At 43.8% G+C, this 27,116-nt stretch overlaps 1 protein-coding gene across 7 annotated transcripts in view; it reads left to right on the top strand.

Annotated features, from left to right (window-relative positions):
• LOC140716953 (proprotein convertase subtilisin/kexin type 7-like) overlaps nt 1–27,116 on the top strand; it is a 287,410-nt gene that overhangs the window by 29,957 nt on the left and 230,337 nt on the right. For 3 of the 7 annotated variants that reach the window (XM_073030133.1, XM_073030132.1, XM_073030131.1), the window contains 3 exons: nt 1,363–1,505; nt 11,088–11,657; nt 21,413–21,547. In XM_073030133.1, coding sequence (XP_072886234.1) covers nt 11,100–11,657; nt 21,413–21,547 — 693 coding nt within the window. In that variant the 5' untranslated portion in view covers nt 1,363–1,505; nt 11,088–11,099. The remainder of the gene's footprint in view (nt 1–1,362; nt 1,506–11,087; nt 11,658–21,412; nt 21,548–27,116) is intronic. The other 4 variants (XM_073030136.1, XM_073030135.1, XM_073030134.1 and 1 more) reach the window with 2 other exon arrangements.

Below are 27,116 nucleotides of genomic sequence, written 5' to 3'. Positions count from 1 at the left end.
TCCATAGGGATCACTCCCTACGCGACTCCCTTGTCCATTAGTTCTTCCCCACTGATCTCCCTTCTGGCACTTATCCTTGTAAGCAGAACAAATGTTAAATATGCCTCTACATGTCCTCACTCATTACCATTCAGGACGCTAAACAGTCCTTCCAGGTGAGGTGACACTTAGAACAAAGGAAATAGGGGCAGGTGTAGGCCATCTGGCCTGTCAAGCCTGCTCCACAATTCAATAAGATCAAGACTGATTTGGCCATGAACTCATCTCCACCTACCTGCCTTTTTTTCATACCCCTTAATTCCCCAACTATGCAAAAACCTATCCAACCTTGTCTTAAATATATTTACTGAGTTAGCCTCCACTGCTTCATTGGGCAGAGAATTCCACAGATTCACCACTCTCTGGGAAAATTAGTTCCTCTTCATCTCCATCCTAAATCTACTCCCCCAAGTCCTGAGGCTATGTCCCTTAGTTCTAGACTCTCCTACCGTTGGAAACAACTTTACTGCCTCTATTGTATCTGTCCCTTTCATGATTTTATGTTTCTATGAGATCACCTCTCATTCTTCTGAATTCCGTCGAGTATAGTCCCAGGAGACTCAATCTCTCCTCTTAGTCTAACCCACTCATCTCTGGAATTAACCTGGTGAACCTCCTCTGCACCACCTCCAAAGCCAGTGTATTCTTCCTCAAGTAAGGAGACCAGAACTGCACACAGTTCTCCAGGTGTGGCCTCACCAGTACCCCGTACAGTTGCAGCATAACCTCCCTGCTCTTAAATTCAGTCCCTCTAGCCATGAAGACCAACGTTCCATTTGCCTTTGATAGCCTGCTACACCTGCAAACCCACCTTTTGTGATTCATGCACTCCCAAGTCCCTTTTAGATGGCAGCATGATGCAAATTTTTTATCTTTTAATTAATAATTTGCTCTTCCATTTATCCTTCCAAAGTGGATGACCTTGCATTTACCAACATTGTACTCCCATCTGCCAGACCCTTGCCCACTCACTTAACCTATCTATATCTATATCTCTCTTTGTTTTTTAAATGGGTGGCTATTGGAAGATCCCACTTGTTCTGGCAGATGGAGCATAGATGCTCGGTGAAGTGGTCTCCCAATCTTTGTTGGGGGTGGGGGAAGAGGGAGAGAGAGGGGGAAAAAAACCAAAAAAACTTCTCACAGGTCAGGGAGAAGAGTTCAAAAAAGGAGTGTTTTTGCAGACTTTTGCAATCTGTGCACCGTCATTGACTTCTGTAATGAAGTTTCTCCCTCTGTTACTGGTTAACTTTAAATATAAACTTTGCATTGCATACTTTTGAGTTTCTTGAACCTGAGTAGAGTTGTTTGTTTTGTGTGCAGGTACAGTGGAAAAACTTGCAGCATCACAGACTATGTTCAGAAACACACAGAATATAAATAAGTGATGACAGTGCAAACAAGTTCGCAGTCTGAGACAAGTCCATGGTAGTACAAGAAGTGGTCTGTCGTATTCTGCTACTCAGGTAGGGTTACAGTTCTGCAGGTCGGTTCAAGAATGTGATTGTAGGAAAGTAGCTGTCCTCAGCTGGGAAACTTTAATTTAACTAATTACTTTTTTAAAATTTGGTTTATTGACATACAGCGTACAACAGGCCCTTTAAGCCATACCGACCATCAACCCACTGATTTGACCCGAGCCTAATCACAGGACATTTTATAATGACCAATTCACCTAATACTGGTACATTTCCAGGCTGTGGTCGTCTATACTGTAAAGTGTTGTGCTAACCACTAAATGACCGCACCCCCCAACCCCCACAAATCTGGAAAGATAATCTGCATTGCAAATGGTGATTAAGAATTTTACTGGATTGTCATTAAAATCCCATCTGGTTCACCAGTATTTTTCAGACAGGATGTTTGCCACCTGTAATACGACTGGCCTGGATACAGATTATATGGTTTATTTTGATTCCCATCGGTATTGGCAAGGTCAGGAGTAGTTGGAGGTGGACATTGAGATTGTCACGTCGGGTGTTTCACATGGATATATCATGAATTGTGAGTTTTCGGATTCTATGAATATTTTAAGTGTTCCTCACAACCAATTTAGCAGGAGGTGCTCTGCACCCAACCGATTTATCACGTGGAAGTGGTTTTACTGAACAGTTCAAAAACTCTACTTGGATTAAGTTAACATACGAAATGCTGGAGGAAATCATCAGGTCAGGCAGTATCGATGGAGGGGAATAAATAGTTGAAATTTTGGCCCGCAACCCTTCATTAGGACTCCTTAACCTGAGTCCTGATGAAGGGTCTTGGCCGGCAATGTCGACTGTTTACCCTTCTCCATAGATGTTGCCTGATCTGCTGAGTTCCTCCAGCACCTTGTGTGTGTGTGTGTGTGTTGCTCTGGATTTCCAGCACCTGCAGAATCTCTTGTTTTAAACCTCGACATTGGAGCAGAACCAGGCCATTTTTCCCATGAGTCTGCTCCACCATTTGATCATGGCTGATCCATTTCCCTCTCAACCCAAATCTCTGCTGCCTTCCCATAACCTTTCATGCAATGACTTGTCCAGAATCTATCAACCTCTGCTATAAATACATCCAAAGACTTGGCTTCCATACCACCTGTGACAATGAATTCTTCACCCTCTGGCTGAAGAAATTCCTCCTCATCTCCATTCTAAATGGACGTCCCTCTTCTCCCCCACTATAGATCTCCCCTCTTTCTTCTTTAACTCTATCTCTTTCCACAGATGCTGCTCAATTGAGTATTTTTATTAATGCAGCAATATTTAACTTTTGTCTGTTAATGTTGTTTTCAACTGACTGGTGTGTTCATGGATACCTTCATCCTCTCACTCTGGCAGATGTGGCAACCACCTCCTTCAAGCAGGCTTCAATCATACTGGTATCTATGGGTGAGGTGCCGGAGGATTGGAGGATAGCTCATGTTATTCTGTTGTTTAAAAAAGGCTCCAACAGTAATCTGGGAAATTATAGGCCAGTAAGTTTGACGTTGATAGTAGGTAAATTATTGGAAGGAGTACTAAGAGATAGGATCTGCAAGTATTTAAATAGACAGGGACTTATTAGGGAGAGTCAACACGGCTTTGTGCATGGTAGGTCATATTTAACCAATCGATTAGTTTTTCGAGGAGGTTACCAGGAAAGTGGATAAAGGGAAGGCAGTGGATGTTGTCTACATGGACTTCAGTAAGACCTTTGACAAGGTCCCGCATGAGTGGTTAGTTAGGAAGATTCAGTCACTAGGTATACATGGAGAGGTAGTAAATTGGATTAGACATTGGCTCAATGGGAGAAGCCAGAGAGTGGTAGTGGAGGATTGCTTCTCTGAGTGGAGGACTGTGACTAGTGGTGTGCCACAGGGATCAGTGCTGGGTCCATTGTTATTTGTCATCTATATCAATGATCTGGATGATAATGTGGTAAATTTGCTGATGATACAAAGATTGGAGGTGTGGTGGACAGTGAGGAAGGTTTTCAAAGCTTGCAGAGGGATTTGGACCAGCTTGAAAAATGAGCTGAAAAATGGCAGATGGAGTTTAATACAGACAAATGTGAGGTATTGCACTTTGGAAGGAAAAACCAAGGTAGAACATACAAGGTAAATGGTAAGACACTGAGGAGTGCAGTAGAACAGAGGGATCTGGGAATACAGATGCAAAATTCCCTAAAAGTAGCATCACAGGTAGATAGGGTCGTAAAGAGAGCTTTTGGTACATTGGCCTTTACAAATCAAAGTATAAGAGTCGGAATGTTATGGTGAGGTTGTATAAGGCATTGGTGAGGCCGAATTTGGAGTATTGTGTGCAGTTTTGGTCTCCGAATTACAGGAAGGATATTAATAAGGTTGAATGAATGCAGAGAAGGTTTACAAGGATGTTGCTGGGACTTGAGAAACTGAGTTACAGAGGAAGGTTGAATAGGTTAGGACTTTATTCCCTGGAGCGTAGAAGAATGAGGGGAGATTGATGGAGATATATAAAATTATGATGTGTATAGATAGAAAAGCTGGCTTTTTTCACTGAGGTTAGGGGAGGAAAAAACCAGAGGACATGGGTTAAGGGTGAAGGGGGAAAAGTTTAAAGGGAACATGGGGTGGGGGCTTCTTCACACAGAGAGTGGTGGGAGTGTGGAATGAGCTGTCAGATGAAGTGGTAAATGCGGGCTCACTTTTAACATTTAAGGAAAACCTGGACAGGTACGTGGTTGAGAGGTGTATGGAGGGATATGGTCCAGGTGCAGGTCAGTGGGACTAGGCAGAAAAATGGTTCGGTACAGCCAAGAAGGGCCAGAAGGCCTGTTTCTGTGCTGTAATGTTCTATGGTGCCCAAGAAGAACGTGGTAACCAGTCTCAATGACTATTGCCCAGTGGCACTTACATCCACAGTAATGAACTGTTTTGAAAGGCTGGTGTTGAAGTGCATCAGCTCCTGTCTGAATGGTGATTTGGATCCACTCCATTTCGCCTACTGAAACAACAGATGCTATCTCGGCTCTTCACACAACCCTGAAACATCTGGACAGCAAAGATGCATACATCAGGATGCCCTTTGTCAATTACAGCGCAGCGCTTAACACCATTGTCTCCTCAAAGCTAATCAGTAAACTCCAAGACCTGGGCCTCAATGCCCCCTTGGTGCAATTGGATCCTGGATTTCCTCACTTGTAGACCCCAATCAATTCAGATTGGCAAAAACATCTCCTCCACAACCTCCATCAGCACAGGAGCACCACAGGGATCTGTACTTAGCCCCCCTGCTCCACTTGCTTTACACCTAGGACTGTGTGGCTAAGTACAGCTCCAACACCATATACAAGTTTGCTGACAACACACACCACTGTTGTGGGTTGTATCCAAGATGGGGATGAATCAACGTACATGAGGGAGACTGAAAATTTGGTTGGGTGGTGTAACAACAACCTCTCACTCAATGTCTATAAGACCAAGGAACTGATTGTGGACTTCAGGAGAGGGAAACCAGGGGTCCATGAGCCAATAATCAGAGGATCAGAGGTGGAGGGTCAGTAACTTTAAATTCCTGGGTGTCACTATCTCAGGGGACTTGTCCTGGACCCATCATATAAATATTATCGTGAAGAAAGCACAGCAGCACCTCTACATCCTCAGGAGTCTGCAGAGATTCGGCATGTCATCGAAAACCTTGGCAAACCTCTATAGATGTGAGGTGGAAAGTGTGCTGACTGGCTGCATTACGGCCTGGTACGGGAACACCAATGCCTTTGAGTGGAAAATCCTACAAAAGGTAGTGGATTCAACCCAGTACATCACAGGTAAAACCCTCCCAACCATTGAGCACATCTACATGAAATGCCCCCAGGCCATGCTCTCTTCTCTCTGCTGCCATCAGGTAGAAGGTACAGGTGCCTCATGACTTGCACCACCAGGTTTAAGAACAGTTACTGCTCTCAACCATTGGCTCTTGAACAAAAGGGGATATCTACACTCATAAACAAGATAAAATCTGCAAGATGCTGGAAATCCAATCAACACACACAAAATGCTGGAGGAACTCAGCAGGCCAGGCAGCATCTACGGAAAAAAGCTGATGGAGAATGGTGAAGGGGTACGTTACTGGAAATTCAAGAAAGCGATGTTCATGCCATCCGATTGGGGACTACCCAGACCAGAATATAAGGTGTTGTTCCTGTCACACTTGGGTTGAAGGAGCAACACCTTGTATTCTGTATGGGTAGCCTCCAACCGGATGGCATGAACATTGATTCTCGAACTTCCAGTAATGCCACCAACCTCCCCCCCACTTCTGTACTCCCCTTTTCCTTTTTCCTCTTTCCTCTCTCACCTTATCTCCTTGCCTGTCCATTGCCTCCCTCTGGTGCTCTCCCCCCCCCCTTTTTTCTTTCTACCATGGCCTTCTGTCCTCTTCTATCAGACTTCCCCTTCTCCGACCCTGTATCTCTTTCACCAATCAACTTATCAGCTCTTTACTTCCTCCCTCCACCCCTCCTAGTTTCACCTATCACCTTCCGTTTCTTCCTCCCCTCCCTTCTAACTCTGATTCCTCAGCTTTTATTCTGCAGTCCTGCTGAAGGGTCTCGACCTGAAACGTTGACTGTACTCTTTTCCATAAATGCTGCCTGGCCTGCTGAGTTCCTCCAGCATTTTGTGTGTATAACTACACTCATTTTTTTTCTGGTGTTCCCACAACCAATGGTCTCACTTTAAAGAGTGTTTATCCTGTTATTTCTTGCTATTGTTAGTTATTCCTGTTTATTTAAAAGACCATAATACGTAGGAGCAGATTTAGGCCATTTGGTCCATCAAGTCTGCTCCACCATTCAATCATGGCTGATCCTTTTTCCCCACTCCCCGGTCTTCTCCCCATAACCTTTAATACCGTGGCCAATCAAGAACCTATAAATCTCTGCCTTAAATACACCCAACGACCTGACCTCCACAGCTGTCTGTGGTAATAAATTCCACAAATTCAACACCCTCTGGCTAAAGAAATTTCTCTGCATCTCTGCCTTAAATGGATACCCCTCAATCCTGAGGCTGTGCCTTCTTGTCCTAGACTCCCCCACCATGGGAAACATCCTTTCCACATTTACTCTGTCTAGGCCTTTCAACATTCAAAAAGTTTCAGTGATATCACCCCTGTTCCTTCTAAATTCCAGCGAGTACAGGCCTAGAGTCATCAAATGTCCCTCGTTTGATAACCTTTTCATTCCTGAAATCATCCTTGTGAACCTCCTCTGAACCCTTTCCAATCCCAACACATCTTTTCTTAAATGAGGAGACCACAACTGTTCACAGTACTCAAGGTGAGGCCTCACCAGTGGCTTATAAAGCCTCAGCATCACATCACATCCCTGCTCTTGTATTCTAGGCCCCTTGAAAAGAATGCTAACATTGCATTTGCCTTCCTCACCACCGACTCTACTTGTGAGTTAACCTCTAGGGTGTTCTGCACAAGGACTCCCAAGTCCCTTTGCATCTCAGATTTTTGAATTTTCTCCCCGTTTAGAAAATAGTCCGCACATTTATTTCTGCTACCAATGTGCATGACCATGAATTTTTCAACATTGTATTTCATTTGCCACTTCCTTGCCCATTCTCCTAATCTGTCTTAAGTCCTTCTGCATCCTTCCTGTTTCCTCAGCACTATCTGCCCCTCCACCAATCTTCGTTTCATCTGCAAACTTGGCCAGAAATCCGTCTATTCCATCATCTAAATCATTTATATACAGCATAAAAGGAAATGGTCCCAACATCGACCCCTGCGAAACACCACTGGTCACGGATAGCCACCCAGAAAAGGATCCTTTTATTTGCGGATACAATAGGGTTTTTTAAGAGACTTCTGGATAGGTACACGGAGCTTAGAAAAATAGAGGGCTAGTAAGCCTAGTAATTTCTAATGCAAGGACATGTTTGGCACAACTGTGGGTCGAAGGGCCTGTACTGTGCTGTAGGTTTTCTATGTTTTCCCACTTGCTGCCTCATACCAATCAGTCAATACTCTTAACTGTGCCAGTAACTTTCCTGTTATGCCATTTGCACTTAACTTGGTAAGCAGCCTCATGTGTGGCACCTTGTCAAAGACCTTCTGAAAGTCCAAATATACAACATCCGCTACATCCCCTTTATCTATCCTACGTGTAATCTCCTCAAAGAATTCCAACAGGTTCGTCAGGCAAGATTTTCCCTGAAGGAAACCATGCTGACTTTGTACTATCTTGTCCTGTGTCACCAAGTACTCCATAACCTTATCCTTGACAATTGACTCTAACATCTTTCCAACTACTGAGGTCAGGCTAACTGGTCTATAATTTCCTTTCTCTGCCGTCCTCCTTTCTTAAGGAGTGGAGTGACATTTGCAATTTTCCGGTCCTCTGGCACCATGCCAGAGTCCAATGATTTTTGAAAGATCATTTCTAATGCCTTCATAATCTCTAACGCTGCCTCTTTCAGAATCCTAGGCTGCAGTTCATCTGGTCTGGGTGACTTATGTACCTTTAAGTTTTTCAGCTTTTTGTGCACCTTCTCCCTTGTAATAGTAACTGCACTCAATTCTCTACCCTCACACCCTTCAATACCTGGCACACTTCTGGTATCTTCCACAGTGAAGGCTGATGTAAAATACTCATTTAGTTCATCTGCCATCTCCTTGTCCCGTTATTATTTCTCCAACCTCATTTTCTAATGATCCTATATCCACTCTCATCTATTTTTTTTTACATACTTGAAAAAGCTTTTACTATCCACTTTGATATTAATTGCTAGCTTGCTTTCATATTTCATCTTTTCCCTTATAATGATTCTTTTCGTTGCTCTCTGTAGGTCTTTTAAAACCTTCCAATGCTCCTCATTGGGATTTGGGGTTTTTAATTTTGTAAAATTTTTTGAAAAACTAATAAAAAAAATTAAAAAAAAATCTTCCCAATCCTCTATCTTCCTGCTAACTTTTGTTTTGTATGCCCTCTCTTTGCTTTTACATTAGCTACGAATTCCCTTGTCAGCCACGGTTGTATTATTTTGCCATTTCAATGTTTCTTTGTTTTTTGGAACACATCTATCCTGCACCTTCCTCATTTTCCCAGAAACTCACACCATTGTAGGTTGTTGTCATCCCTGCCAGCATCTCCTTCCAATTTACTTTGGCCAAATCCTCTTTCGTACTCCACTGAAATACTGCTACATCAGACTTTACTTTCTTCCTATCAAATTTCAAGTTGAACTCAATCATATTGTGATTACTGCCTCCTAAGGGTTCCTTTACCTTAAGCTCCCTAATTACCTCCGGTTCAATACGTAACACCCAATCCAGTACAGCTGATCCCCTAGTAGGCTCAACAACAAGGTGGTCTAAAAAGCTATATCATAGGCATTCAACAAATTCACTCTCTTGAGATCCATTACCAACCTGATTTTCCCAATTGACCTGCATGTTAAAATCTCCAATGACTACCATAACATTGCCCTTTTGACTCGCCCTTTCTATTTCCTGCTGTAACCTGTGGTCCACCTGCTAGCCAATGTTGGGAGGCCTGTATATAACTGCCATCAACATCCTTTTACCCTTGCAGTTTCTTAACTCAACCCACAAGGATTCAACATCTTCTGATCCTATGTCACATCTTTCCACTGATTTGATGCCATTCTTTATCAGTAGACCCATACTATCCCCTCTGCCTACCTTCCTATCCCTCCAATACAACCTTGGACATTCAGCTCCCAACTACGACCATCCTTCAGCCATGATTCAATGATGGCCACAACATCATACCCAACAATCTGTAAAAGTGCAATTATATCATCCACCTTATTTCTTATACTCCGTGCATTGGGATATAACACTTTGAGTACCATATTTGCTATCCTTTTTGATTCTGCATCCCTAATGCACTGATACTCACCCTGCTGGCTGCAATTTTGACCTATCACCTGCCTGCCCTTCCTGACAATCTGACTGCACATTATCTTTGCTTTTTTACCATCCATCCTATTGTGTCCCATCACTCCAGTTCCCATCCCCCTGCCAAATTAGTTTAAACTCTCCTCAACAGCTCTAACAAACCTGCCCGCAACAATATTGGCCCCCCTTGGGTTCAGGTGCAACCAGTCCCTTTTGTACAGGTCATGCCTCCCCCAGACGAGATCCCAGTGATCCAAGAATCTGAAGTCCTGTTCCTTGCACCAGCTTCTCAGCCACACATTTATCTGCAAAATCATCCTGTTTCTACCCTCACTGGCAGGTGGCACAGGCAGCAATCCAGAAATTACTATAGATGTATATTTGCATTTGCACATTTTGTTGTTCATTGATCCTGTTTACAGTTATTGTTCTATAGATTTGCTGATATGCCCACAGGAGAAAAGAATCTCAGGGTTGTATGTGGTGACATGTATGTACTCTGATAATTTTACTTTGAGCTTTGAACTTTGAAAGTTTGTAATTCATGCCTCCTCCATCAGCTGCTCCCTCACTTGCCCTTCTTTTTTCAGCTGGTGAGGTTTTGGTTCCTTTGACCTTGCTTTGTTTACTCACATTCAACAAATGGGGTGTGAGGGAGACTGAGTCTAAGGTTTTGGTATGGCACACTCTTTTGAATGTTCCATTAAAAATGGTATGGCTCTACTGAACATTGTGTCAAAGTAAACAAATTGATCCACCCAACTCTAGACAATGAGCTTTACGATTTTAAAACAGAGAACATGAAAAGTTGAGCGAGCTAGGGCTTTTCTCTTTGGAGCAAAGGAGGATAAGAGGTGACTTGATAGAGGTGTACAAGATGTTAAGGGGCAAAGCCAGAGACTTTTTCCTAGGTGGAAGTGGCTAATATGAGGTGATTGAAGGGGGATGCCAGAGGTAGGTTTTTTTTGCAAGTGTCTGGAATGTACTGTCAGGAGTAGTGGTAGAGGTAGATACAGTAGGGACATCTAAGAGACTATTTAAAATAGGCACATGGATAGAACATTGGAGGGCTGAGCAGGTGGGAAGGGTTAGATTGAGCTTGGAGTAGATTAAAAGGTCAGCACAACATAGTGTGCTGAAGGGCCTGTACTGTTTCATATTCTAGCACAGTAGAGTACAAACCAATACCTTTGACTCATGACGTCTGTGCCAAACATGATGCCAAATAAAACTAATTGACCACCCTCCATCTCTAAAATCCAAGTTGACTATTTTAACTGTCCATTCAAGCACTCTAGACCAAGGGATCCCAACCTGGGGTCTACAGATCCATTGCTTAATGGTATGGGTCTGTGGCATTTTAAAAAGAAACACCTGCTGTAGAGAGAATAACCAGGGTGGGAACGACCTTTGATTATCTTGGATGCTTTCTGAGGTGTAGACATAGTTGGTGGAGGAGAGGCTGGTTTGAGTGATGGACTGGGCTGCGCTCACAACACACTGTAGTTTCTTGCGGTCTTGGGCAGAGCAATTGCTGTACCAAGTTGTGATGCATCCTTGTCGCACATTAAGATGTGCTGGTCCCTTATTATTCCAGTACCAATATGCTGTGTACTCTTTGTGGAAAGTAATGGTCTTGTATGAGGTCTTTGTTTTATTTGCTCTTCCTTGCAGTGACCAGATCTGATGCAGCATCTGATGTGGAAGGTCTCATCATGGAGAGTCATGATGGAGATCCTGTGGCCAACCTTCTTGAGCTTTTCACTTGTCACCACCTGGTTGCCAGTGGTTGCACAGAATGGACTCACCAGTGCTGTGAACATCGGGACTTCTGCATTTGAGCCTCCAGCTGACAACCTGGATGGAACGGACAAGGAAGGAAATATGAGATTAGACACAGAGCGGGGAACTTTGACCTGGGCAGTGCACTTAACACTTGGAAATGATTCTGGTAGAAGTGAGGCGCTGTCACTCGATCAGCTTGCAGACGAGCTTGCAGAGTTTACGGGCCTTGAGAACAGGGGGCAGATTGGGGAACTGGCTGGCCACTACCTTTTTGCTCTCCCATCACATCAACGTAACCACGGTGACCTGGAGGAGGAGACTGAGAGGATCAGGAAATCCATTGATGCCTTGCTTGCCCAACATGACAGTGTGAGGTGGCATTCTGAGCAAAAGCTGCTGAAACGTTCCAAGCGGAGCCTGCACTTCAGTGACCCAAAGTACCCATTCCAGTGGCACTTGGTACGTAATTCTCCTGCTGTTGGTTCATGACAATTCTGGGAGACTCGCTGCAAAGGAAGTGAGGCACTCTCAGCTGCTTTGCCTTGGCTTTTCTATCACATTCTTTTTTTCTATTTCAGATGTTTGGGATTCACAGCATTTTAGGACATAAAACATTATGATACAGGCCTTTTGGCCCCTGATGTTGTACCGATATTTTAACCTACTCTAAGATCAATCTAACTCTTCCCTCCTATATAGCTCTCCATTTTTCTTTCATTCATGTGCTTACCTAAGAGTCTCTTAAATGTATCCTAATGTATTTGCCTCTACCAGCACTTCTGGCAGAGCATTCTACACACCCAACACTCTGTGTAATTAAAAGAAAACCTGCCTGTGACGTTCTCTCTTTCCTCCAATCATCTTAAAATTATGCCCTCTCTTATTAGCCATGTCTGCCCTGGGAAAAAGTCTCTGGCTACCCATTTGATCTATGCCTCTAAACAACTTCTACTCTTCTGTCAAGTCACCTCACATCCTCCTTCACTCCAATGTGAAAAGCCCTCACTCGCTCAACCTATCCTCTCCAATTGACCTTCCAGCTGACAACCTGGACGGAAAGGACAAGGGTTATAAGACATGCTCTCTAATCCAGGCAGCATTCTGGTAAATCTCCTCTGCACCCTCTTTAAAACTCCTACATCTTTCCCATAATGCAGCAACCTGATCTGAACACTATACTGCTTTTATATTTTACTTTTTAAATTATCTTTTTGTGCTCTCTTGGTTATGGGTCATAGAGCAGTACACACGTAAGACCTTAAGACTAGGAGCAGAATTAGACCATTCAGCCCATCGAGTCTGTTCTGCCATTCCATCATGGCTGATCCCAGATCCCACTCAACCCCATACACCTGCTTTCTTTCGATTGATGCCCTGACCGATCAACTTGCACTTTAAGTATACCCACGGACTTGGCCTCCACCGCAGTCTGTGGCAGAGCATTCCACAGATTCACTACTCTCTGGCTAACATAATTCCTCCTTATCTCTGTTCTAAAGGGTCACCCCTCAATTTTGAGGCTGTGCCCTCTAGTTCTGGATACCCCCACCATAGGAATCATCTTCTCCATATCCACCCTATCTAGTCCTTTCAACATTCGGTATGTTTCAATGAGATCCCCCCCCCCCCTGCATTATTCTAAATTCCAGTGAGTACAGGCCCAAAGCTGCCAGACACTTCTCGTGTTAACCTCTTCATTCCCGGAATAATCTTCGTGAATCTCCTCAGGACTGTCTCCAGTGATAACACATCCTTTCTGAGATTGGGGCGCAGAACTGTTGTCAATACTCCCAAGTATGGCCTGACTAGTGTCTTATAAAGCCTCAGCATTATCTCCTTGCTTTTATATTCTATTCCCCTTGAAATAAATGGCAACATTGCATTTGCTGCCAGTACCACAGACTCAACCTGTAAATTAACCTTCTGGGAGCCTTGTACAAGGTTTCCTAAGTCCCTCTGTACCTCTGATGTTAGAATTTTCTCCCCATTTAGATAATAGTCCGCACTATTGTTTCTTTTACCAAAATGCATTATCATACATTTCCCAACACAGGAACAGACCTGTAAAAAGGAGAGGCAGTGGATGTCATTTACTTGGATTTTCAAAAGGCATTTGATAGGTGCCACATACGAGGCTGCTTAACAAGATAAAACCCAATGGTGTTACGGGAAATGTACTGTCATGGATAGAGGACTGGCTGACAGGCAGGAGGCAGCGAGTGGGACGAAAAGGGGCCTGTACTGGTTGCCCATGACTAGTGGTGTTCTTCAGAGGTCGATATTTGGACCACTACTTTTCACATTGTTTGTCAGTTATTTAGATAATGGAATTGATGGCTTTGTTGCAAAGTTTGCAAGTGATACAAAGATTGGTGGAGGGGTAGGTAGTGCTGAGGAAGCAATGCGATTGCAGCAGGACTTAGACAAATTTGAAGAATGGGCAAAAAAAAGGTGGTAGATGGAATACAGAGTTGGGAAATGTATGATATTGCATTTTGGTAAAAGGAACAATAGTGCAGACTATTATCTAAATGGGGAGAAGGTACTGTGGTCTTATGGACCTTTTCATTCCACAAAGTTGTGCAGAATTAATGAAACACCTAGCTAATCCCTTCTGCCTACACAATGTCCATCTTGCTCCCTCCATTAGTGAGTAAATAAACCTCATCTGCTCACCCAATATGAAGCACCCATGATTTCCCATTCCTGATCAGTTCTGTGCTTCCTAACATTCCTCTGGCAAAAAGTGTTCCTTTTGCAGGGAGGATCCATCACTCTTCAAATTAAAGTGCAGCCTCTTTGGACAAACACTTGAAGAATTAAAGGAAAAACTAGAGCACCTTTCAGAACATCCCAAAGTGTGCCAGGGCCAAAAGTGCTTAAAATACATCAATGACTTGGCCTCCAAATCTGTCTGTGGCCATGAATTCTACAGATTCACTACCCTCTGGCTAAAGAAATCCTCCTCATCTCTGTTTTAAATGGACATTCTTCTATTCTGAGGCTTTGCCCACTGGTCCTAGACTCTTCCACTATTGAAAACATCATCTTCACATCCACTCTATCTGAGCCATTCAATATTCACCAGGTTTCCATGAGATCCCTCCTCATTCTTCTGAACTACAAACCCAGAGACTGAAACACTGCTCTTGCATTAACCCTTTCGTTCCCAGAATCATTCTCATAAACCTAGAAGTGGAAACACATTTTGTTTGATACTTTGTCAAAACCTTGCAAACATCCCTGTAATAGTCAGGGTGTCAAAAGTTATGGGGGAAAAAGCAGGAGAATGGAGTTGAAAAGGAAAATCAATCGTATGGTGCAATTGACACAATGGGCTGAATGGCCTAAATCTGCTCCTTGTGGTATACTGAAATGCACAATCTCACTTCTGAACTTCTTAAAACAAGGGTCAAAATATGCTGCAAGCAGATTTCCAGATGGTGTGGTGTGATAATGTCATCTTTTAGTTATAGAAACACAGAACATAGAAAACCCACAGCACACTACAGGCCCTTCGGCCCACAAAGCTGTGCCGAACATGTCCTTACCAGAGAAATTACCTAGGGTTACCCATAGCCCTCTATTTTTCTGAGCTCCATATACCTGTCCAGGAGTCTCTTAAAAGACCCTATCGTATCCGACTCCACCACCATTGCTGGCAGCCCATTCCACGCAATCACCAATCTGCGATTTACTGCTGAAAACTTACTCCTGATATCTCCTCTGTACCTACTCCCAAGCACCTTAAAACTGTGTCCTCTCGTGCTAGCCATTTCAGCCCTGGGAAAAAGCCTCTGACTATCCACACGATCAATGCCTCTCATCATCTCATACACCTCTATCAGGTCATCTCACATCCTCTGTCGCTCCAAGGAGAAAAGGCCAAGTTCACTCAACCTGTTCTCATAAGACATGCTCCCCATTCCAGGCAACATCCTTGTAAATCTCCTCTGCACCCTTTCTATGGTTTCCACATCCTTCTGTAGTGAGGTGACCAGAACTGAGCACAGTACTCCAAGTGGGGTCTGACCAGGGTCCTATATAGTCTCAACATTACCTCTCTGCTCCTAAACTCAGTCCCACAATTGATGAAGGCCAATGCACCGTATGCTTTCTTAACCACAGAGTCAACCTGCACAGCAGCCTAGAGTGTCCTATGTTCATAAATCCTGCCTTTTAGGATCTTCTCCATCAACTTAGCAACCACTGAAGTAAGACTCACTGGTCTATAATTTCCTGGGCTATCTCTACTCTCTTTCTTAAATAATGGAACAAAATCTGCAACCCTCCAATCCTCTGGATCTTTTCCCATCCCCAGTGATGATGCAAAGATCATCGCCAGAGGCTCAGCAATCTCCTCCCTCGCCTCCCACAGTAGCCTAGGATATATCTTGTCCGCTCCCCATGACTTATCCAACTTGATGCTTTCGAAAAGCTCCTGTGTATCCTCTTTCTTAATATTTACATGCTCAAGCTTTTCGGTCCGCTGTTAGTCATCCCTACAATCGCCAAGATCCTTTTCTGTAGTGAATACTGAAGTAAGGTATTCATTAAGTATCTCTGCTATCTCCTCCGGTTCTATACATACTTTTCCACTGTCACACTTGATTGGTCCTATTCTCTTACATCTTATCCTCTTGCTGTTCGCACACTTGTAGAATGCCATGGGGTTTTCCTTAATCCTGTCTGCCAAGGCCTTCTCATGGCCCCTTCTGGCTCTCCTAATTGCATTCTTAAGCTCCTTCCTGCTAGTCTTATAATCTTTTAGATCTCTTTCTTTACCTAGTTTTTTGAACCTTTCGTAAACTCTTCTTCTTGACTAGATTTATTACAGCCTTTGTACACCACAGTTCCTGTACCCTACCATCCTTTCCCTGTCTCAATGGAACGTACCTATGCAGAACTCCATGCAAATATCCTTTGAACATTTGCCATACTTTTTCTGTACGTTTCCCTGAGAACATCTGTTTCCAATGTATGCTTCCAAGTTCCTGCCTGATAGCTTCATATTTCCCCTCACTCCAATTAAACGCTTTCCTAACTTGTCTGTTCCTACCCCTCTCCGATGCTGTGGTAAAGGAGATCGAGTTGTGATCACTATCTCCAAAATGCTTTCCCACTGAGAGACCTGACACCTGACCAGGTTCATTTCCCAATACCGGATCAAGTACGGCCTCTCCTCTTGTAGGCTTATCTGCTTATTGTGTCAAGAAGCCTTCCTGAACACACCTAACAAATTCCACCCCATCTAATCCCCTCACTCCAGGGACATGTCAATCGATATTTGAGAAATTAAAATCTCCCACCACTACAACCCTGTTATTATTACACCCTTCCAGGATCTGTCTCCCTATCTGCTCCTCAATGTCCCTGTTACTATTGGGTGGTCTATAAAAAAAACACCCAGTGGAGTTATTGACCCCTTCTTGTTTCTGACTTCCACCCACAGAGACTCCATAGACAATCCCTGCATGTTTTCCTCCTTTTCTGTGGCCGTGACAGTATCTCTGATCAACAGTGCCATGCTCCCACCTCTTTTGCCTCCCTCCTTGTCCTTTCTGAAACATCTAAAGCCTGGCACTCGAAGTAACCATTCCTGCCCCTGAGCCATCCAAGTCTCTGTAATGGCCACAACATCATAGCTCCGAGTACTGATCCACGCTCTAAGCTCATCCGCTTTGTTCATAATACACCTTGCTTTAAAATAGATACATCTCAAACCATCGGTCTGAGTGCGTCCCTTCTCTGTCACCTGCCTATCCTCCCTCTTGCACTGTCTCCAAGCTTTCTGTATTTCTGAGTCAACCACCTCTTCCTCCGTCTCTTCAGTTTGGTTCCCACCCCCCACCAATTCTAGTTTAAACTCTCCCCAGTAGCCTTAGCAAACCTCCCCACCAGGATATTGGTCCCCCTGGGATTCAAATGCAACCTGTCCTTTTTGTACAGGTCACTCCTGCCCCAAAAGAGGTCCCAATGATCTAGAAATCTGAACCCCTGCCCCCTGCTCCAATCCCTCAGCTACACGTTTATCCTCCATCTCACTCTATTCCTATATTCACTGTCGCGTGGCACAGGCAGTAATCCCGAGATTACTACCTTTGTGGTCCTGCTTCTCAACTTCCTTCTTAACTCCCTGTAGTTTGTTTTCAGGGCCTCCTCCCTTTTCCTGCCTATGTCATTGGTACCAATATGTACCACGACCTCTGGCTGTTCTCCTTCCCACTTCAGGATATCGTGGACGCGATCAGAAACATCCCGGACCCGGCACCTGGGAGGCAAACTGCCATCCGTGTTTCTTTCCTGCGTCCACAGAATCGCCTGTCTGACACCCTAACTATAGAGTCCCCTATCACTACTGCCTTCCTCTTCCTCTCCCTACCCTTCTGAGCCACAGGGCCAGACTCTGTGCCAGGTAGGCTGTCCCCCCCAACAGTACTCAAACAGGAGTACTTATTGTCAAGGGGTACAGCCACAGGGGTACTCTCTAATACCTGACTCTTCCCCTTCCCCCTCCTCACTGTGACCCATTTGTCTGTCTCCCGTGGCCCCGGTGTGTCCACCTGCCTGTAACTGCTCTCTATCACCTCCTCACTCTCCCTGATGAGGCAAAGGTCATCGAGCTGCATCTCCAGTTCCCTAACTCGGTCCCTCAGGAGCTGCAGCTCAACGCACCTGGTGCAGGTATGGCTGTCCAGGAGGCTGGGAGACTCCAGGACCCCCCCCCCCCCCCCACATCTGACACTGAGCACAGAACATCGGCCTCACACACATACTTCCTGTCTGTATTCTACTCAGCCAGCCTACCTCGCCTCGACCTGTTGACACCGAAGCCCCGTTGAGCCAAAGCACTTCCTACTCTGTCGCCCGTTCTATAAGGTTGTCTCCTTTTAAACTCTTCTCGCTGTTCTCACTGGCTGACATCCACACGCTTGCGTAGTCGTGACCCGATCAAACCACAGAAGAAATATTATTTATTTATTTCAAGATACAGCACAGAACGGCAAATAGAACCTTTTAACCCAATGAACCGTGCTGCCCAGCAACCCCCCTATTTAACCCGAGTCTAATAATGGGACAATTTACAATGGCCAATTAATCTACTAACCAGTACGTCTGTGGACTGTGGGAGGAAACTGGAGCACCCGGAGGAAGCCCATGTGGCCACAGGGAGAATGTACAAACTCCTTACAGATGGCATCGGAATTCTGAACTTTGAGCTGTGATAGCATTGTATTAACTGCTACACTACTGTGGCACCCCTAAAACCTATTTGCCAATCTTTCCTGAAGTTCTGCAGAACTGGAGTGAGAGGATGGGACGGCATTTCATTGTTTTCTTGAACGCAACCTAACAATTTCAGAACAGACGGCAACGAAACTAAAGCCAGAAGAGTTAGAAATGTACTCACCAAATACTTTGACCCATAAGTTACTGAATAAATAAGTATACTCACTTTGCCCTGTTTTCTGGCCTTGCTTGTATGAAGGTGGTTTACCTATTTATGCAAGTACTTCTCTGACAGTAGATGTGTAACAGCCTACTGTAACATTGTATGGAAGTACAAGATAACACTGATGCAGACATGTTTTATACATTTAACAAGGTCCTTTATTAATGCAACAGAGTTAGTGCGTTTATCAATGTTCATCATCAGCTGGGTCATACTGTCCGTGAACTCCCTGTCGGTTGCCTCCATACACTCCAGTGTTTGTGTTTTTCTTTAGTTTTAAGTCTTCCTGAACGAGAACCAACGGCTGTCCATCGTTTGCAATTTCCTTTTAAGTTTTTTCTAGTCTGTAACTGCACAAACGTGCACCATGAGACACAGGAAATGTTTCATCCCACTTCAATGCAGACAAAAAACTCCTTCAGTAGATTACTATAAAAATGCTAATTGTTGGGATATGCTAATAATGCCACCATTTATAGGGCCTGTTCAGCACCTTCAAATGTTGTGGTAGCAGCAGGTCCTCCCGTTATCCTGGCCAGGTAGATGTTTCAGGATGTTGGTGCAGTGACAATGGCTTACAGTGCCAGTGATCACTGATCAGGGTTCAATTCCTGCAGCTGTCTGTAAGGAGTTTGTATGTTCGGCCCATGAAAGCGTGGGTCTCCTCCATGTGCTCCAGTTTCCTCCCACATTCCAAAGATCCGTGGGTTAGGGTTAGTAAGTTATGGGAATGCTACGTTAGTGCAGGAAGCATGGCGACTGTTGTCATTGATATAAATGACATACTTGACTGTATGTTTCAATATACAGTACTGTGCAAAGGCCACAAAACCAAATTTCGTGACATAAGTGATGATAAACCTGATTCTAATATGGGTCTCTGTTGTGGACTGAGAGTGTGAAGAGGGCCTGGAGAGGAGAATCATGGTTGGGGAACAGGAAAGAGGGGAGGGTGTGGGAAGCACCAGAGAGACATTCTGTAATGATCAATAAAACCAATTGTTTGGATCAAATGGCCTTGCCTGGTGTCTCAGGGCTGAGTGTGTCTACACTTGCACCACCACCCCCCGGCCCCTGGCACTCCTCCTCTCCCACCTGTCCCACACCCCTCCCACAGTGCTGCACCCTCACCATTCCCAATGTGCTTTGTTCCCACCAGATTTACAAACTCTCTCTCTGCTCCACGTTGACAAATACAGTACTGTGCTAAAGTCTTGGGCATCCTAGTTATGTATATGTGTCTAAGGCTTTTGCACAGTACTGTATTGAGATTAATAAAGCTAATATTTAATGCTTTAGTGTACAGATAAACAGGGTAAAAGGTTACAGGAAGAGGTAGGGATGGGAGATTTGAGATTACAGTCAATTGTCCATGATTTTACTGAATGGCCAATTAAGTGTAATGAGACAGAATAGCCGCCTCCTCCTCCTCCTCCTCCTCCTCCTCTACTCCTCCTCCTTCTTCTTCCTCTTCCTGATTATGTTCATAGTGGATTTACAATGGATGTGTCAAACCTTGGCAGTATGCTACCAGTTTAATCTGTTTTATTTTCATCAGCTCTGTGATCCACAGACACTATTAATCACCCACTACAGCTCATCATTTCTTTACTAGTCATAGGAAACTGTTGTGCACCAATTAGATACCACATTTCCTATGGCTGCATTTCAGACATTTTTAGAGAGGGGCACAGATGCTATAGAAATGCAATTCTTACTTTTATTTTTCATTATTTTCTTTAGAGATACAACACAGTAACAGGCCCTTCCGGCCCAACAAACCCACGCAGCCCATACATCTTTGGAAAGTGAGAGAAAACCCACACGTTCACAAGGAGAATGTACAAACTCCTTACAGATAGCAATGGGAATTGAATCCAAGTCACTGGTGCTGTGAAATGTTACTTTAATATGCCTTCCTTTTTTGTTGGCTTCCAACCCTCTGGAACAAGCCTCAGTAAATCTCCAGTGGAATGAAGGTCCTATTGTTCTCAGACCAGAAAAAATCTGAAGGCCCACAATCATTTCAAATATTTTTCCTTTCATTGAACTGGTCATGAATGGTCAGTAGATACTGGCCTTGTGGGTGATGCCAGACCCTGTTGCAGATAACCGGTGCTGAGTTTGCTGTTGGTTCATGTTCTCCCCACAAGCAGAATCAGAATCAAGTTTATCATCGCTAACATGTGTCCTGAAATTTGTTGGTTTGTGACAGCAGTACAGTGTAAGATGTAAAAAAAAAAATTACTACAAGTTACTATAAAAGATAAATGTGCAAAAGAGGAATAGCGAGGTTGTGTTCATGGACCATTCAGAAATCTAATGGCAGAGAGGAAGAAGCTGTTCTGAAACTGTGGCGGAGGAGGTGTTTCCAGGCTGTTGAGTTTGGGTCTTCAGGCTCCTGTACCACCTCCCTGATAGTAGTAATGAGAAGGGAGCTTGTTCTGGATGGTGAAGGTCCTCTTCCCTGATTGTAGTCATCCTCCAAGTCAGATTCTTTGGCAAAAGGGTGATCTAAGGCCAACTGGGAAGGGTCACAGGACCTAGTAAGAAACCAGGTGATCGATCACTAATGATTTAAATCAAATAAAACATCCCTCATCTCTGTTTTTATCCTTCCACCAATTTTGATATCCACAGTTTCTGGACACCTCTAGCTCCTTGTTACTTTCTCCCCTTGTAAATGAGAACAGCTCATCTGCTTATCTATCAATGTACTATCAAAATTTCCTATACTCACCAAACCCTCTTTCTCTCGCAGCACAATCGGAGAAAGCGTGGGATGGACATCAACGTCACTGGGGTGTGGGAGCGCAATGTCACTGGTGAAGGTGTGACAGTGGTGGTGGTCGATGATGGTGTTGAATACACCATAGAGGACATACAGGCCAATTATGTAAGTGTTGTGGTGTGGCTGGGTTTAAGGGAAGGCTGGAGAAGTATGAGAGGGAGAGAAGGGTATTATGTTGTGCATATTTTGACATTGCCGGCAGCTAAAGAGCTGAAGGGAGCAGGATGCAAATCTTACAGCAAATAGTCTATTTTACGGCCAAAGGATAGAGGAGGGCACAAGAAATACTGCAGCAACCTCTCAATAAAGGTAGGAAATTTCTCCATAAAATTACAGTGAATGATGGATAGCTGCTTGTAGATCATATAGAACATTACAGCACACTACAGGCCCTTCGGCCCACTATGTTATGCTGACCTTTTAACCTATTATAAGATCAATCTAACCCTTCCCTCCTACACAGCTCTCCATCTTTCTATCATCCATGTGCCTATCTAAGAGTCTCTTAAATGTCGCTTATATGTCTGCCTCTACTACCACCACCCCTGGCAGGATGTTCCAATATCCCTTTCTTCCAATCACTTTAAAATAGTGCCTTCTCATATTAACCACTTCCACCCTGAGAGAGTGCCTCTGGCTGTCCACTCGATCTATGCCTCTTATCATCTTATATATCTCTATCAAGTCATCTCTCATCCTCCTTCGCTCCAAAGAGAAAAGCTTTAGCTCACTCAAACTATCCTCATAAAACATGCTCTCCAATCCAGGCAGCGTCCTGGCAAATCTTCTCTGCACCCTCTCCAAAGCTTCCACATCCTTCTATAATGAGGTGACCAGAAAAGAACACAATACTCCAAGCTTTATAGAGCATTACCTCATGGCTGTTGAACTCAATTCCCCGACTACTGAAGGCCAACACACCATACGCCTTATAAACCACCTATCAACTTGTGTGGCAGCTTTGAGGGACCTATGGACATGCACCTATACCTATCCTTGTCCAATTTATTCTCCCCATTTTCCCATGAACTCTTCCTTTGCCCCACCACCAGATTCTTCCACTCACCTGCACACTGGAGACCAGTTACAGGGCTGAATAAGTCTAGCAACCTTCAAGTCCTTGGGATGTGGGAGGAACCCGTTGCACCCAGAATAGACTCCTATGCTCATGGGGAGAATGTAAACTGCACTCAGTTTAAGTCAAAGATCAGCAGGAGAGTTTGGACAGGCTAACTTGCTGTTAGCCTTGACATCATGAAGGATGCCACCCACTCTGCTCACGGACTGTTTGTTCCACTCCCATCAGGGAGGAGGCTATGTAGCATCCACACCAGGATCACTAGACTCAAGACAGTGACTTTCCCCAAGCCATCAGGCTAATCAACACCCCCACCCACTAACCCACCCTCCACACCCTCAACCACCACTATTTTATCATTTCCTGTCAGTCACCTTATGTGCAGACACTGCTGAACCTATAGTGCCTATTTAAAAAGTACTTTCAACCCCCCCCCCCTTGAAGTTTTCATGTTCTATTGTTTTATAACATTGAATCACAATGGATCTAATTTGGCTTTTTTTTGACACTAATCAACAGAAAAAGACTCTTTTGTGTCAAGGTGAAAACAAATGTCTACAAAGTGATCTAAAGTAATTACAGATATAAAGTAGAAAATAATTGATTGCATAAGTATTCACCCCCTTTAATATGACACACCAAATCATCACTGGTGCAGCCAATTGGCTTTGGAAGTGACATACAGTAATTAGTTAAATGGAGATTACCTATGTGCAGTCAAGGTGTTTCAATTGATTGTAGTAAAAATACACCTGTATCTAGACAGTCCAACTGCTGGTGAGTCAGTATCCTGGCAAAAACTACACCATGAAAACAAAAGAACACTTGAAGCAACTCTGTGAAAAGGTTATTGAAAAGCACAAGTCAGGAGATGGATACAAGAAAATTTCCAAGTCACTGAATATCCCTTGGAGTACAGTCAAGAAATGGAAAGATTATGGCACAGCTGTAACTCTGCCTTGAGCAGGCTGTCTTCAAAAACTGAGTGACCGTGCAATAAGGGGACTAGTGAGGGAGGCCACCAAGAGACCTGTGATAACTCTGGAGGGGTTACAAGCTTCAGTGGCTGAGATGGGAGAGACTGCACAGATAGCAACTGTTGCCCAGGTGCTTCACTAGTCACAGTTTTATGAGAGTGTGGCAAAGAGAAAACCACTGTTGGGGGGGGGGGGGGGGGGAAACTCGCATGAAATCTTGTCTAGAGTTTGCTAGAAGGCATGTGGGAGACTCTGAAGTCAGCTGGAAGAAGGTTTTACAGTCTGAGGAAACCAAAATTGCACTTTTTGGCCATCAGACTAAACACTATGTTTGGCATAAGCCAAACACTGCACATCATCAAAAACACACCATCCCTACAGTGAAGCATGGTGGTGGCTGCATCATGCTGTGGGGATGCTTCACTGTAGCAGGCTCAGGAAGGCTTGGGAAGGTAGAGAGTAAAATGAATGCAGCAAAATACAGGGAAATCCTGGAGGAAAACCTGATGCAGTCTGCAAGAGAACTGTGACTTGGGAGAAGATTTGTTTTCCAGCAAGACAATGGCCCCAAGCATAAAGCCAAAGCTACACAGGAATAGCTTAAAAACAACAAAGTTAATGTTTTGGAGTAGCCAAGTCAGAGTTCAGACCTCAATCCAATTAAGAATTTGTGGCTGGACTTGAAAAGGGCTGTTCACTCACAATCCCCATGCAATCTGACAGAGCTTGAGCAGTTTTGTAAAGAAGAATGGAGGAAAATTGCAGTGTCCAGATATGCAAAGCTGATAGAGACCTATCCACACAGACTCAAGGCTGTAATTGCTGCCAAAGGTGTATCTACTACATATTGACTTGAACGTGGAGAATACTTATGCAATCAATTATTTTGTGTTTTATATTTGTAATAAATTTAGATCACTTTGTCAAAGTGAAAACAGATCTCTGCATGAAGGAGTCTTTTTCTGTTGATCAGTGTCAAAAAATGCCAAATTTAAATCCACTATGATTCAATGTTGTAAAACAGCAAAAACAAAAACTTCTAAGGGTGGTGAATACTTTTTATAGGCAACTCTTTGTGTGTGTGTGTGTGTAATATATAAATATGTATATGTGTGTATATATGTATATGAGTGGGTGTGTGAGTGGGCTTGTGAGTATGTATATGTGTGTGGGTATGTGTTCAAGTGCGTGTGTGGGTCTGTACGTGTGTCTGTGTGCGTGTATATGTATATATGTACGTGTGTGTGTAGGTATATGTGGGTGTGTGCCCACGCATGAGTGTGTGTTTGGGTGTGCATGGCTATGAGGGTTCTTCAAATCATGAGAGGTTTGGATAGAGTGAATGAACTCAGATTTCCTTCCTCCCTAGGTTTGGAAATGTTCTGTACCATGTATCTGTTCTGTATTTGAATTGTATTCTGTGCTGGGCATTTATTATGGTAACTAGTCACAGGAAATGGCTTTGTCCATTGCTTCACAGCTGCCTAAACTGTCAGTAGTGGCCAGTTCTATCAAGCCAATTGCTGCTGCCATCGACCCCCATGGATTTGTTAGACAGTATGTTGAACCCTCAGCTCCAGTAATGATTGTTCCAAAATTCGAGAATATGTATTCAATCCTTTATTAGCAATTAGCAGGTATACAATCTTGAAACAATGAAACTTAAGCATAATTAAGCATAAATAAATGTTATTGAGCGGTCAACAAACGATATGACATCCATCGGCCCCCGCTCCATACTGCCTCGAACAAAGCATGAAGATATAACTTATTCCTTTTACTTTTACCATGCCCCCACTTGTGTAACTAGTTACCATAATAAATGCCCAGCACGGAATTGAATGAAGATACAGAGCACATGCGTGGCTGTTACATTCCAGACCCCTAATTATTATACTAGAATAATTACATCTACATGCTATCAAAACACAGGCTCTTTTGGTAAACAGCCTATCCTGGATGGTGCCCTTTTCTGCCCAAGCAGGTTGTTCCTCTTGACTGCATTCAGGAAAATCTGTCTTGAATCACTGCTGCCAAAGTTCATCGAAACGCAAAACTGAAATCCCATTAATTGTCAGCGCTGGCCGAGTGTCGTCTCGTCTACCACCAGGGTATGTTTTTTTTGGTGGTCCATTAACAGTCCAACCCAGCATTGTGTTGGTTGCATTAGGGTCTATCTTTAACATTGCAATTCACTTGCAGTGGCTCCAATGCTTTTGGTACATGTGTCCCTATCAGCAGCTCAGTTTCTGGCAGTATGCTTCAGGTGAGACTATTCCTGATGATCTCTCTGACGAGGAATGTTTCCTTTTTGTAGACAGGCATACGTTCCTGTGTATAGATGTTAGGCAGTTCACAATAAGTTTTCACCATCTAAGCCAGCCACTTCCAATCCTGAAACGACGTAGCTACTCACAGCGTTCTCATGACCCCTCAATGCGTAAGAGAATGTGTAATTCCTTTTGCTGTCAGGTTGAGCTTGTTTATGAGGCTCTCTGTGCAGAACCCTGCTCTACCTCCTTGATCTAGGAAAGCATACGTACCTTTACTTACTGCCGGCGATGTAGCATTGTATTTTTTTCCAAACACTGGGTGTGTAGCAATCTTTACTCACCTTTCAATAAAATCAACAATGTCAGTGAAAATAATGTTGTGGGTGTGCCTTTCTTGCAGTTTGTAGACCACCGATTTCCATTTTTCCCCAAAGTTTATCAGGCAATTTATCTATAACAATCCTCATATTAGCAGGCATGTCCTGTATGTCTTCCATGGCATTGCAGCAACCTCTAAGATAAAGACTGTAATCTTGAAGAGCTTTCACATCTGATTTGATAAGCGGTTGAGAAAGAGCCTTTCTCATGTAGGCCGCAGCAATTTTGTGCTCATCACTAAAATGTTCCTGTAGTAAAGATTGAGCCTTCAGTTATTCTTGCTCTGGGCCAGCTCCTTGGCAATTTTTGACAAGCTCTCTAGGGTGACCTCCAGTGAACTGTTCGGGAAAATGGCCACGCTCACCAGAAACATCAGTCATACCTTTAATGCTATTCTTGAAAGCCCTCATAAATGAGTGATACTGCAATGGATCGCCCTCAAAGTTTTAAGTCTCTCTTCTAGGTAGAGATCCAATATTTTGTTGCATCACTATGCTTGTTATTTCCTTTCGGGTCCTTGTGGCCTCCAGCACAGCATTTACACCTTTATCATCTGAAACACGAGTATCGTACTATAAATCACTGTCCTCAGAATAAGCATTCAATGTGCTTTTGGATACGACACAGGTTCAAAGTGCCTTCTCAGTAAGGGTGAGCACCCTGATCTACCCCTTGGAATCCAAACTCGTGACTCATAGACACTTGAGAAATGTGTGTCCACATTGGGATCGAGTATGCTGAATTTTCTCTGTTCCAAGTCAATGTAGGAACTCTGACCATAGAACTGTCCTGCTGGAGCATGTTTAGTACTCACAGCAGTTGAAGTCTTTACCACTTTAACTCTGGTCATCTTGGCTGCAATTTCTTCCTGCAACTTAAGCTGCTCTATCGTTCTCAGAAACTGTTCTTCCATCTGGTCCTGGTTTCTCTGAATCTGTTCCACCTGTTCTTCCTATACATGTTTATCC

The sequence above is a fragment of the Hemitrygon akajei genome, chromosome 26 (assembly GCF_048418815.1).
Source record: "Hemitrygon akajei chromosome 26, sHemAka1.3, whole genome shotgun sequence".
NCBI classification, from domain to species: Eukaryota; Metazoa; Chordata; class Chondrichthyes; order Myliobatiformes; family Dasyatidae; genus Hemitrygon; species Hemitrygon akajei.
Note: the sequence above shows the minus strand (reverse complement) of the source record. Positions and strands in the feature narration are given on the sequence as shown.